This window comes from Cucumis sativus, chromosome 1, assembly GCF_000004075.3.
Source record: "Cucumis sativus cultivar 9930 chromosome 1, Cucumber_9930_V3, whole genome shotgun sequence".
Taxonomy (NCBI): Eukaryota; Viridiplantae; Streptophyta; class Magnoliopsida; order Cucurbitales; family Cucurbitaceae; genus Cucumis; species Cucumis sativus.
Window position 1 is genome coordinate 32,203,176 of NC_026655.2, and position 13,419 is coordinate 32,216,594.

Genomic DNA, 13,419 nt, shown 5'->3' on the forward strand with positions numbered 1-13,419 from the left:
AAAACAATTTTTTTTTTTGAATTAATGATTTTACTTTTATGCAAAATAGTTTCTCTCTACAAATTTTTCATTCCAATTGGTTTCCGCAAACCAATCTCATCTCAGAGGATAGGAAGGTCTTTGACGGGTGGTGTCACCAATTCGATGGATTGTAGATTCAGAGATGTCAACAATAGTAAGTTCTCTGTATCTTTTAGTTTAAAAGCATGCTTATTTTTTTTATTTAGAATTTTGATTCTAAATATTTTCAATGTATTGGTATTTTGGGATTTTCAAATTAAATTGAGAAATGGTTCTGGAAAATCTTTCACTATCAATGACTTTTTTTCCTTCAAAATACCACAATAACTTGTATTTCTAATCTCTCTAAACTCTCCCTCAGATGTTGATCGAAGAAGAGGTGGAGGAAGAACTACTACTACAAATGGTGAAGGAATTTAAAACTTGTCCTTTCACTGAGCTTTTTTAGGGATGACCTCTTCTTAATACTTGTTCATGGTACTGTTGGAGGTACTTATAGACATAATTAGGCGGTAAATTAATTACACTATGATGAATATTCATTCTTCCTTTGCTTGCACATTCGTCCTTGCCTACAAATATTAGCGCATAAAGTAGCTGTTATTTGTCACATCGACTTCTTCAACTACAACTCTTGTCTTTAAGCGAATTATCTTCCATAATGATTGATCGCATCTTGCCTTACGAATCACTAGACAACTTCTTATCATGGAGTTCTTGCATTATCTTCGCTGCATTTCTTCTTTTTCGTCATCCTGCATATAAAAATGCTTAAAAACATAGTTAATTGATGTAATGACTTATGTAAGATGCATTATCTTAATATTATAAATTTGCACTAAAATTTATGCATTTTGATCATTTATCTCACTTTTTGACTCCACTGTTTTACCTAAAGGATCACAATAACTTGTATTTCTATAAATTGTCATCTTCTTTCATCTCACAATAACTTGTATTTCTATAAATTGTCATCTTCTTTCATCTCTATGGCCGCCAACACCAAGTTCTAACCACTTAGGCAAATTTCCATCAACTTTTCTTTTAGCATCAATCTTAAACTTTACTACTAAAAACTTAGCTTCCTTTCTAACTTAGTCTTCCTTCAACAAGGATAGGGTTGGGGTTTCAACAGTAAGAGTTACTTGCTTCAACTAATAAGTCCAAGTAGCAAGGACCTAGGTCCTCCTCTTAAATTAACCAACTTATGAAACTTGCCTCTAATATAAACATAAACAACATCAATTTAAAGCGTTAAAGGCTCACTGCACAATGACTACACATGACACTTCTATCCTTCAATATAACACCACAACATAATGGGTATTAATAATTTGAAATAAAAACTCGATGTGCAATAAAATTCTTCCAAGAGAAGCCATAAAACTAATCAGAAAGTATCAACTAACCACAAATTACAGTTTTCGCGATGGCTCGCAATAACATAGGACATTAAAGAGCCACCATCAGTGGCGGTGAGGGGCACAAAGTTCAAACAGCAGACATGAGCGGTGCGCCAAAACAAGGTTGACACTCGACGGCTGAAGTGGGACTTGAAGAACTCACATGGTTGAACTCGACAGACGTGAACAAAGTTGAAGCGTGGATAGAACTTTTAGCCGACGGTGGGTGACTGGTTGAAGGTGGAGGGCTTGCGGCAACTGCCAAAAAGGAGAAAAAGAATAAGAGTAATTTTTCTTTTTCTTCCTTTCCAATACAACCTTAATAACACACCCACACTATCTTCTAATTTAACCAAATAAATCACCCTTTTGATAACCTACATCCTCCCAAATTAATCCAAAATTAATCCAAAATAAAATCTCTTTAACTTTTAAATTGAATTCAAATAATTCGAAGATAATTAAACAAAAATTACTTGAAATTTTGGAATGTAACATCACAATTATTCTAACATTTAGCAATATTCTATTATTAGATTTTAGGAACATTTTGACTTATCTTTTTACCTTTTGATATTCTATCTTATCTTTTAATTTCATAGAATATTTTAAAATTTTAAAAAATATACCACTTATTAATTTATTATGGATTATGGAATATTTTTTTAATATCATTAATTATATTATCTCTCCTCTACAAATTATAAAAATATTTAGTTCTTTCCTTATCAACTTTATTTTTGAAATTTTGACTTTGTTTTGTGTTAATTATTTATTTTAGTTGATATTCATTTAGTGCACGATATTCCAGTTAATGTTTCCTCTGTTCTAGGAAATTTTGTTTACATTAATTTATTTAATTTTTCTAGCTAAAAATCTATCTCTCCACTTAAATGTCAACTATATGTCAAATATACTGACAATACACTTATAAAAGTATATAACACATATCATAGCTAACGAAAAAAGCTATAATAGACTTTTTATAGCCTTTTTTAAAAGTCTTGGCAGTCATGTTATTAAAAGTCTACAACTTTTTATAGCGTTTTTTCGAAGCTATAACGAGTGCTATCGTAGATTATGAAGATATAGCTTATATGTGTTGCTACAAAAATATTTGATAGCGTTTTTTATTAGAGTTATAATAAGTTTATGTAGCTTAAATAATGTGCTATCTTTGACATATAATAGCATGTTTTCGACGCGATAATATAGTATTTATAGCTTTAATATTAAGCTATAATATAGTATTTACAACTGTAATATTAAGCTATAACATAGTACTTGCAGATGTAATATCAAGCTATAATAATGCTATTTAATCGTTTTCAATTATTTTAATAATTATAATAACCTTATGATAGCATTTCATTTTTAGCTATATAAATCTTTCTATAACTTTAACTTATGGGTACGAGAGTGATAATTTTTTTCTCAAAAATAAATTTTCAATTAATTAGCTTTTGATAAATTTTAGTTCAAGGATCAAATTTAGTTAAATCTACACACATAAAATTACAAAATAAAGTATTTAATAATATTCTTAACTAAAGTTGTGTTTAAAATGATACACGAAGGTAAATAAAGTATTTTGTAAAGATACCAACACAAATTAACCCACAAAATTAATACAAACAAAATTCAATATAAGTGTTCACAGTTATATTGTAGGTATGAACTAACTGTCATCGTTGGTTTTTTAGTCCTTTGGTTAAGACACCATTTCATTCACCTACATAAATTTATAAAAACATATATCAATGTATGATTATGTAGACACTAAGAATAGTGAATATTAATTAAATAATTATAGAAAATCTTTAACAAATGTGTACACAAAAAATATTAGAAATAGATAATATACCAATAGTCACTTTATCATATGGCCATGCAACTGTACTTTCTAAAGCTTCTTCAATACATGTCATTTCTGACGTTGGCCTCCATAAATATGCATTTGGTTTCTTTGCTACATCAACCCATACTCTACCTGCATGTGGACCAATAGGAACATGGTTAACCAGAGCAGTTTGATCATTAGAAGACCATCTTTCTTCTCCAACAATCTCTTCTGAGCCATACCAATCCAATAACTTGCACTTAATTTGAGTGTTTGTTATTGATACTCTGTCAGAAGATAAATATGAGATACTAGAATAAGAAAATAATGACATCATAATACTTTTGAGAAATATTACAAATAAATTTACTGATGGAGAAGACATTGGACAAGTTAGAGGAATATTTATTCGCTTAATTAGCACACTTGCAGTAGCATTTGAAAGTTCCTCACTTGGTTCTGCCTACAATAATCCCATATGAAACCAAAAATATAGTTAACTACTAATAGGAAAAAAAAGAATCTAAGTAAAAAAAAAAAAACTTGTTTCTTTAAATAAGATGACATAAGTGCTTTGATTTCTATCATTTTCTCTTTCATTGCTTTCATTGCTTTCATTTGTTTCAACGAACAATTATTGTTGGTTTACATATTATACTAAACTTTTTGTCCTTTTTTTTTGTTGTGTAATTGTTCGTTGGAGAATTTGTTTTGTTTGTGGATATGTCTTATTGAAACAAATATATGTAATGCAGGAAATGAAAAATGAAAAAAGAAAAATTTAGTATATTTAATATATTAATAAATGGTATACATAACAGTCACATATACTATCTTATTTGAGTCAAATATACCAATTTGCTTGATGGATATATAGTGTCAACTATAAAATGTCACTTGACATATACATAATGTCAAATATACTATCTCACTTGACAGGTAAATAGAGTCAAATATATATCTTACTCGACTTGTAAATAGTATCAAGTATATTATCTCACTTGACAGGTAAATAGAGTCAAGTATATATTTTACTCGACGTGTAAATATTGTCAAGTATATTATCTAACTTGACGTTAAAAAACCGTCAAACACATTCTCTTTCTTGGCACGTAAACAACGTCAAATATACTATCTTACTTGACACAAAAATGATGTCAAGCAATAGAGTACTTGACGTTTTTTTAGTGTCAAGTAATAGAACTATACTTGACAGTCTATTACTTGACGCTTTTTAAAACGTCAAATATAGATTTACATGACACTTTATTAACGTCAAGTAATTCAATTTTTGTCGTAGTGATTCCTTCATCTTCAAATATTCTTTTTCCAAAACCTTGTACTTGTGATCTTGTTGAGACAAAAGAGTTAGTCTTGAACGAGTCACACCAAAACCAAATCCTCTAACATGACCACGATCAGGGCCAAGAACTTTACTCAATGCATCATCAACCACGTTAGTGGTTGAAATTGTTATCACATATATTATTGTTTATTTTTTAGCATGTTTATATATTGTCACATCTCCTCCCATATCACTTTCTCTAGTTTCGAAAGGTGGCGGAATGTCAACTGAAATCATTCTCCTTTGAAATAATACTAGTTGAACTCTTAACCTCAAATCTTAAAACAATTTGCAAGTGGAAGTCTTTATACTTATAGAAGACAAAACCGAGGTGTAGGCCACTTTCGAAAATGAATTTTTATAAATATAATGTTTTAGAGGAAAACATATAAATCATAAGGATTATAAGTTTTCACAACTCATTATGAATTTAACATGATAACATATTTTAATGTGGCAATTTCTTTTCATTATCGTAAACTAATTGGTCTAGCAATAGTAAGTCCAACACTAGGAGAGTCACAATTTGTACTTAATAAGAGAGAAAACATTTGAAAGAGCAAGTCAAAAGACTTAGTGAGCGACAGTTTAATAAAACAAGTTTTCATAAACAGTTTATTACCATAATGTTATCAATAAAATTGATGAGAGGCGATAAAATGTTGTACTTCAGAGTTCATTATACGTTAATAAATTAAATATAGAATTTATTAAAGGAGTCTTTTAAAAAATATAAAAAAGCACACCAAAATATTTACAAGGTATAAAACAATTTCGAAAACGAAAAAACTCAAACGACTAACAAGAAAAAATACAAAAAATGTTTCATCATTAATTGACATCCAACATTCATAATATATTTGGTAAACGATGATATAAATTTGACTATTTCTTTCAACTAATTTAGATTTGACTATTTCTTGTATGGATTTGACAGTTTAAAAGATTTTTTTTCAACATTTTTTGATATGATGGTTTAAATTTAGGTAACTAAATCTAAATGATTTTTTAAAAAAGAAATTGGTACACGATCGTTTAGATTTTGTATATAATTGTTTAGATTTGTTCATTTCAATTTTGGATAGCCAAATCTAAAAAGAAATTAAGATTTTTTTTTAATCATTTAGATTTGTTAGACTATCATCTAGATTTTATCGTTTAAATTTGAGACGATTTTTTAAATAGTTTTTTTTGTACACGATCATTTAGATTTGGTTATTTTTTTTTGTACATGTTCGTTTAGATTTGCTATCAAATATTTCAATAATTTTTTTCACGATCTTTTATATTTGAAACAACTAAATAACAGTTTTAAAAAAATTATAAAAAAATAGATTTTTTATATATATCAGTATACGATCTTGAACCAAATAAAAGAAATAAAAGAAAATATGAAGAAGAAAAGAAAAGGACTATGGAAAGAAGAAAAATAGCATAAGAAGAAGAGAAGAAAGATATGAAAAGGAAGAACAAACCTAAAATATTTGTTTAAAATACGGTGAGTTTCATGAATTTTTTTTATTTTGTTACCCCGTAAATATTTCGTTGATTTGTTATATTTTTATAGTAAAATGTATAGATTTAGGTATGTTGTATTAAAAAGTATCCGAGTAGAAGAAGAAAGCATATACTCGAAAAGAGTTAAATCTTCCAAACAAGTTCTTATTTCTTTCTCTCAAATATTCTAAAACATTGATATGTGAAAGAGAAAAAAGTGTGTTTAAAACATTATACATAACCGTTTTGCTAGTATGCAAAAACAGTTTGTGTATTATTTATATAATCTTTTTGATGCTATTACATGTCTGGTATTTCATTTTATATATGGGTAATTATTAAACATAAACTTGTAGCCAGATTGCCTCAAAATACAAAATGTAGTTTGAGTTGAGAAAAGAGAATTTTATGCACGGTCCAAAGTTGGATTTGTGCAGCCAAGTGAAAACTTTGCTCGAACAATACAACCTTTGATCAGCATCCCACGTTTTTCATAGTTTGAGTATTCCGTTACGCTGAACTTAACTAGGCCGGTACTGTTACATCCATCGTCATTGAGAGTGAACTCGCCTACTGTGAGTTCAAAGAAAATGCCTATCGGCTTCCTCGCGAGGCTTACTTGGCTCTGTCTCGTTGACCCATCTGGTGTGGTGATTGTAACGTTCAAAGGAGTCTGCCATCCGCCGGTATTCTCAGTGAGCAATACCAATAATGATAACACGTTTAAGACTTTTGGTGTCACCAATGGTGCGGAAAATGCTCCACGTATGTCAAGCTTTTGTATTGCAATCAGTTGAGGGGCATCCACAGAAGTACTGAACGTTTTGTTTTTATTAACATATATATATATATATATAGATAGATAACAATATTATTAAATTGAATTTCGGTTCTAGAAATAATTAACAAAGAAAAAAACATACATATGGTCCGTGATGTAGATCCATTTCCAGTATCGGGGATCATTAACCCCGAAAATAGTGAGAATTTTTGGTAATATGAAGAGTCGATTAGTGTTTGTTTCGAGATTAATTCTGAATTTCTGAAAGCATTCAACAAAATTAATAATCAAAACTCAATTATATATACATACATATATATATTTATTAGCATATTAGATTATAGAATAAATCAATATATTAAATTTAAGCAGACACTTACGATAGTTCCATTGCAGAGGGAGATGCCACGTTGAGATAGTTGATTGCAAAGAGGAAGGAAGGTTGGCCACTCGACTCCAGCTTGGTCGTCTGCGAGGGCTAAAATTGTTTCTAAGCAATGGTCATACTCAAGTTTTTTTACCAAATGCTGTTTTGCTTCCGCTTCCGTAGTCATTTCAACCCTCAATTAATTACCTTTGATAAATCAACTATATATATATATAATGTATGTATGTATATCTATATTTTGATGTGAATAAAGTTGGGAATGGAAATGGGATATATATAGCCTTCTTCTTTGGTATACTATATTTGGAAGTCTCACATTAAAATTACTCCTATCCATATCTTTTCTACTTTTCTTTACGTAAATTACAAAAGTACCCATTGCGTGTCTATTGGTATTTGTAATTTCACTTCTAGTTTATGAATATTATTGGATCATCAAACTTAAATACTTGTAAGTTTGAGGGCTTAATTGATTTTTTATTGTTTAGTCAGATCCAATTTCTACAACTGTTGTAAATTTTAGTATGTAATAATGAGAATTATCTTACTATACTTCGATGATGGCTTTGGAAATTTATTCTTTATTTCTAATATGTTATCTTACAAACGTATGTTATTTGTAAGTTAATCTATGCTAATTTGTTTCAAGGAATTTGATGTCCTTTTGTAACTAATTGAGTTTGCAATTTACCCTTGCATTTGTTTTAGAACAAAAGAGATGATATGGAAATTTATGTTGATAAGTAGATATTAAACTAATATAATTTATTATATTCTCGTTCATAATATTCTTAGTGGATAATAATTGGTTGATAAATTAGAATATGTACTTAGGTATTTTCACTATTAAGATTATTTAAAATTAATCCCAAATACTTATTTTTTTAAAGTTAAATTTCATATATGGAATGAAATGACAAAATATTTATTATTCCTAAAACAATTTAAGAAAAATCTATTAAGCTGATTATTTTTTAAAAAATTTCATATTTGTCCTCGCTGGTTTATTACGATTTTTCAATTATGATTCTTCCTCCTCTTTTCGTTTTTTTTTTCTACATCATTCTCTATTCTCTATTCTCTACATCATTCAAGAGTATTTTTTTTCTTTTTATCGTCTTTCTTCTCATCTTCTACAATTTTTTTTCTTCTTTCCATCGTCATTTTCTGTTCTTCTGCAATTTGCCTTTTTTTTTAAACAGTTATTTAATTCACAAGATTGTGTACCAAATATACCATATCTTTTTTTTAAAAAAAAATTCAAGTTGTTATTTGGTTGTGTAGATATGTGACAAATATAAAAGTTGATGAAAAAAAATAGTTGGGATATTGAATAGTCAAATCTAATCGATCGTGTATAACCAAATTTAAATATCAAAGAATCTTTAAACAAATTGTTTAGATTTGGCTCTCAAATTTAAACAATCGTGTACAAAAATAGGCCAATTTAAATTATCCTCTACCAAAAAATCTTTAAAAAATTTGTTTAAATTTGGATGCCAAAATTTAAACTAAGAATCATTAAAAAAAATTATTTAGATTTGGATGCCCAAATTTTAACGTAAAACAAATAGTCAAATTTAAATGATTATGTACCTAGAATCTTAAAAAAAAAAATTGTTTAGATTTTACTGTCCATATTTAGACGTTCAAATCTAAACTATCATGTATAAAAAAAATATTAAAAAATCGTTCCGATTTTGATTTGATTGTTTAGATTTGAAAAGCACGATCAATTCCTACCCAATCGCTTTCCAAATACAAAATGATGTTTTTCAAATATATTACGCGCGTCGAATGCCAATTAATTGGGGCAGTTTTGAAATTTTATATTGTAGGCCTTTAGACTATATAATGTAAATATTTTTCCACTTTGTTTTATTTTTGAAAATATCCATTTTTTTAAAGGGAAATTACATAAAGTGACATAAACATTTAGAAAAAACAGCTCATGACACTAATTTTTTGCATATTGTAAATATGGCAAAATTAATGATATTAGACTGTAATTATCGGTAATCATAGAGCTATCAGAGGGTAATCATAGGGCTATCAGACGGTCATCACTTTTAAATCTATTACTTTTGCAAATTTAAAAAATATTATGACATGAGTTTTATTATTATAAATTGTTTTGCTATCTTTGCAAAAAATCTCTTTAAATAATTTTTTATAAATATAACAAATCACCAAAATATTTATGGTCTGGATAACAAAATTAAAAAGTCTTTGAAATCAATCATTTTTCTAAAACATTTCAAGTTTGCCCTTCATATCCTTCTTATTTTTCTTTTCCTTTCCATCATCTTTCTCCTCTTCTTTTGTAATTTTTTTTTATATTTTTTGAAATAATGATTCTTTTAAAACCAATCATACTGATCTTGTAGTGTTTTTTAATAGTGTTATTTCGTTTAAGATCGTGTACAAAAAATAAAAGATCTTGAAAAAAAAATCGTTAGGATATTGGTATACGATCGTTTATATTTAAGTTGCCAAATCGAAACGATCGTATAGTCAACTCTAAACAATCGTATAGCTAAATTTCAACAATCGTGTAGCAAAGAATCTTGAAAAAAAAAATCGTTTAAATTTGGATAGCCAAATCTAATCGATCGTGTACTAAGAATTTTGAAAAAAAATCATCTAGATTATTTGGATAGTCAAATCTAAACAACGACCATGTACAAAAAATTTTGAAAAAAAATTGTTTAAATTTGGATAGCAAAAATCTAAACAATCATGTACTAAATATATTACGTATGTGAGTGGCCAATTAATCGTGTGTTGACTGGAGACATTTTTTGAATTTTTCATTGTGGGACCATGAGCTTTTTTCATCTTCAAAATTGTTTTATACAATTTCAATATTGTACATTGTTTTATACAATTTCAATATTGTGCATGTACGTTATATTTTTTAAAAAAATCTCATTTTTATTAAATTACATTAAATCCATTTTATTTACAAATCATCAAATAGTTTGAATTTACTTCTGTAACTGTTTATAAACAGTTTTTTTAGTTATAATGGCTTAAAAAATCAATCCAAACATGTAATGACATATAATTTTTTACAGTCATATAAAATTTATTCATATGCTTCTAATTATTAGTTAAAAACTACATATTTTTATTATTAAAGGATTGTATAATTAATTGATTTATTTTAGTGATTTGATTAATTATTAATTCGAAAATATTGTGTCATTCTTATGAAATTAATGTATTAATGTCCTACAAAAAGTAAATATTATTTGCTTATCAAACACAGTGGTGTGTTATATATACATTGGGATAAATTGAAACCTTAAATAAAATCTCTCTTAGCTTTTGCTTCTGTAGTTGTCGTCGTGCTCATTGCTCATGAAAATAAAAGTTTAAGCAACAAAAATGGTGTATTATAAAAGAAATTGAAGTTGGTAGAGAGATTTGAGTCATGGGGATCAATGGAGGATGAAATACATTGAAATTTTAAATTTTACATTGAGGTTTAATATATATATAAATATAGAGGGAGATGAGGGTTAGTTTTCGTAAATATAACGAAACATCTAAATATTTACGTCCTAGATAACAAAATAAAAAAAACCGATAGTAGAAATTTTCGTCACTTTTCTTTCTTTTGTTTTTTTGTCCGATTTATTCATCTTCTCTTTCATATTTCTTCAACTCTCTTCAACATTTTCTTTCTTCTAATTTTATTCATCTTCTTTTTCTTTCTAATTTATTTCTTACAGCTTCTCTTCTAGGATATCAAGAATCGTTTAAATACCACTATGACATGATCTAAACGATTACTTAGCATGGTCAACATAATTGTTTAGATTTGAAACATTTTTTCCATTGTTACAAAGAACTACACGATTATGTATCATTTTCTACACGATCTGTGATCATTTAGAAGAAGAACTACACACGCGCGTGTGGTTGATATTGATACTACATATACGATCGTGTATCATTTTCTACACGATTGCATATCATGATCGTTTAAAAGAAGAATTACACATACATGTGATAGATAAATCACGTGTTGATTGAGGCATTTTTGGTAATTTTCATTGTAAATCTATTAGCTTTTTTCGTATAGTGTAAGTATTTTGTCGGTTTGTTATATTATTTTTAAAAAAACCCCTTTTTAAACTTCAAAAAACGTGAATCCCAATTAATACTGAATTAACCTGATTTGTAAAAATGCAAAATTCAAACAATTATTAAATAATTTTTTGTTGTTGGTACTGCTGTTTTCTTACCCAGAGATTTGGATTAAAAGGTTGAGAATAAATTTAAAAAAATGAAGAAGAAAACAAATCCTTACTATGAACCATCCACACATTAAAAAAAGAAGAGAGAAATTAAAGATTTGGAGTTAATATTATTTTTGGTCTATGATAAAGGGAATGAAAACAATTTTATGTTTTCTTTAACAAAGATATATTTGGTATAGTTTTACCTTTTAGTAAATTATTTGATTTGTATAAAAGCTCTATTTATTTTTTTACTAAAGAACTTTCCAATATATCTCTATATTTAACTTAAGAACAGATTCAATTTAATTTATTCCATTTTTTTAATTAGAAAAGAGAGGTTGAAAAAAATTCTCGAATAAAGTTGAACACAAAAGTAAATTTAGCTTCGTGATATTGACATGTACTTCTTTCTTAGAGGTTAGATGTTTGATCTCGGATTTCGTCATCTATGCAGTTATACCAAAAGAAAAATGTTAATGCATTTATTTCATTTTTATTCAAAGAATTGTTTGAATATAAACCATTCATTAAATTACATATTCTTAATTATTATTCATAAAATGATCATTCATTATAATTACCCTACTATCTCCTTGGAACATATTATATACTATATGTTGAGCTTTCAAGTTTTTTTATTTCGATTCAAAAACGAAATTTGGATTGAAATATGAAAATAGTTGCTAAATATATAAGAAAATTGAACATACCTTGAGGCATACTTTTAATTTGATGTTTTATACTTTGTTGAATTAATTAAATAAAGTTGCATAAATTATCTTTACACTACGTGAGAAGGTTGAAGATATATATAAGGAATAAATGTGTTGATACCTATTCCATCCTTCCATAGGTTTATCTCTAATACAAGAGTATGTGATGTTTATCCAAAAAAGTCCCTTTTCATTGCATGAGCTTTTATTGTGTATAAAATCACAACTTTGTCAGATGTGATTGACTTTCGAGTTTGACTAAGTAACATAGTTACTATTATTTATGGGTGTAAAGGAGTCGAGTTGAATCAAATTTTCCTTAAAACTAACCTGATTTGGAGCTCAATTATGTACAGATAACAACGCGTATTGGGTCGGGTCAAAATCGACTTTGATTCAAAATTTAAAAAAGAGATAATAAACAATGTGTTTTCAGGTAAAAGTGGAGAATTTTTCATTTTCCATTTTGTCCTTAGATTTTTTTATAACTACCATTTTGCCCTTAATGTATTTTATTTTGTCACCACATTAAACCTATAATATTGTAACGTATAATTTCACATCAAAGATGCATCACTATCGTATGGAGACATCACTTTTACAACACCACATCTGTTCATACATATAATACACATTCTTTCACATTATAACTACCAAAATTTTCAAATAACAAATACCAACTTTTATTTCTCTATCTCTTCACTTTTATAATGTCTATTGAAAATTTTCTAGAATGGAGTTTTTGTTTCTATTTGAAGATGGTTTCAATCGTGTCTCGTATCTATGTTGTATTATGTTGTATCAATGTTGTATCAGTTGGTTTTTTTAATGAATTTCTTTGTCACCCACTATTGTAACGAATTCTTTTGATGAAGATGAGTTTTTCCTTTCTTTTTTTTTTCTTTTTGAAAGAAAGAGAACAAAATAGAAAATTATTGGGATAAGTTTGGCTTGATATGATGGTTATATATATATAAAATTGTTTAAATAATATATCTATATCTCTATATCTATTAAAAGAGGGCATTAATGGAGAATCTTTAAGTTCCCATTTTATTTATAAGTTTTTCTAAAATGCCTATTTTACCCTCACAATCACACTTCTCCATGGTGTATGTGTGCCTATCCTTTTTTTTTTTCAATGACATTTCGTTGAAGCACTTCAAATCAGATTATTGGTC

At 27.6% G+C, this 13,419-nt stretch overlaps 1 protein-coding gene and 1 long non-coding RNA gene across 2 annotated transcripts; both read right to left on the bottom strand.

Moving 5' to 3' along the window:
* Positions 1-277: 277 nt before the first annotated feature.
* On the bottom strand, positions 278-1,849 carry LOC105436362. The gene is made up of 2 exons (XR_970244.2): positions 1,431-1,849; positions 278-776 (listed from the first exon to the last, which is right to left on the bottom strand). It is a non-coding gene; the product is annotated as an uncharacterized LOC105436362 (long non-coding RNA).
* A 4,398-nt stretch (positions 1,850-6,247) lies between these two features.
* Positions 6,248-7,514, bottom strand: LOC101220134 (lectin). Its single transcript, XM_004145400.3, has 3 exons — positions 7,268-7,514; positions 7,030-7,148; positions 6,248-6,921 (listed from the first exon to the last, which is right to left on the bottom strand). Exons 1-3 carry the CDS (start codon positions 7,439-7,441, stop codon positions 6,513-6,515), a joined length of 702 nt encoding a protein of 233 aa, XP_004145448.1. The 5' UTR covers positions 7,442-7,514; the 3' UTR covers positions 6,248-6,512.
* Between the last annotated feature and the right edge of the window lie 5,905 nt (positions 7,515-13,419).

What these genes read in the sequence shown, in the direction of transcription:
- LOC101220134 (XM_004145400.3), bottom strand. Translation starts at nt 7,441, where the DNA reads ATGACTACGGAAGCGGAAGCAAAACAGCATTTGGTAAAAAAACTTGAG. An exon ending in CCCTCTGCAATGGAACTATC is followed by an intron (nt 7,149 to 7,267) that starts GTAAGTGTCTGC and finishes GAATGCTTTCAG; the next exon opens with AAATTCAGAATTAATCTCGA. An exon ending in ATCTACATCACGGACCATAT is followed by an intron (nt 6,922 to 7,029) that starts GTATGTTTTTTT and finishes CAAAACGTTCAG; the next exon opens with TACTTCTGTGGATGCCCCTC.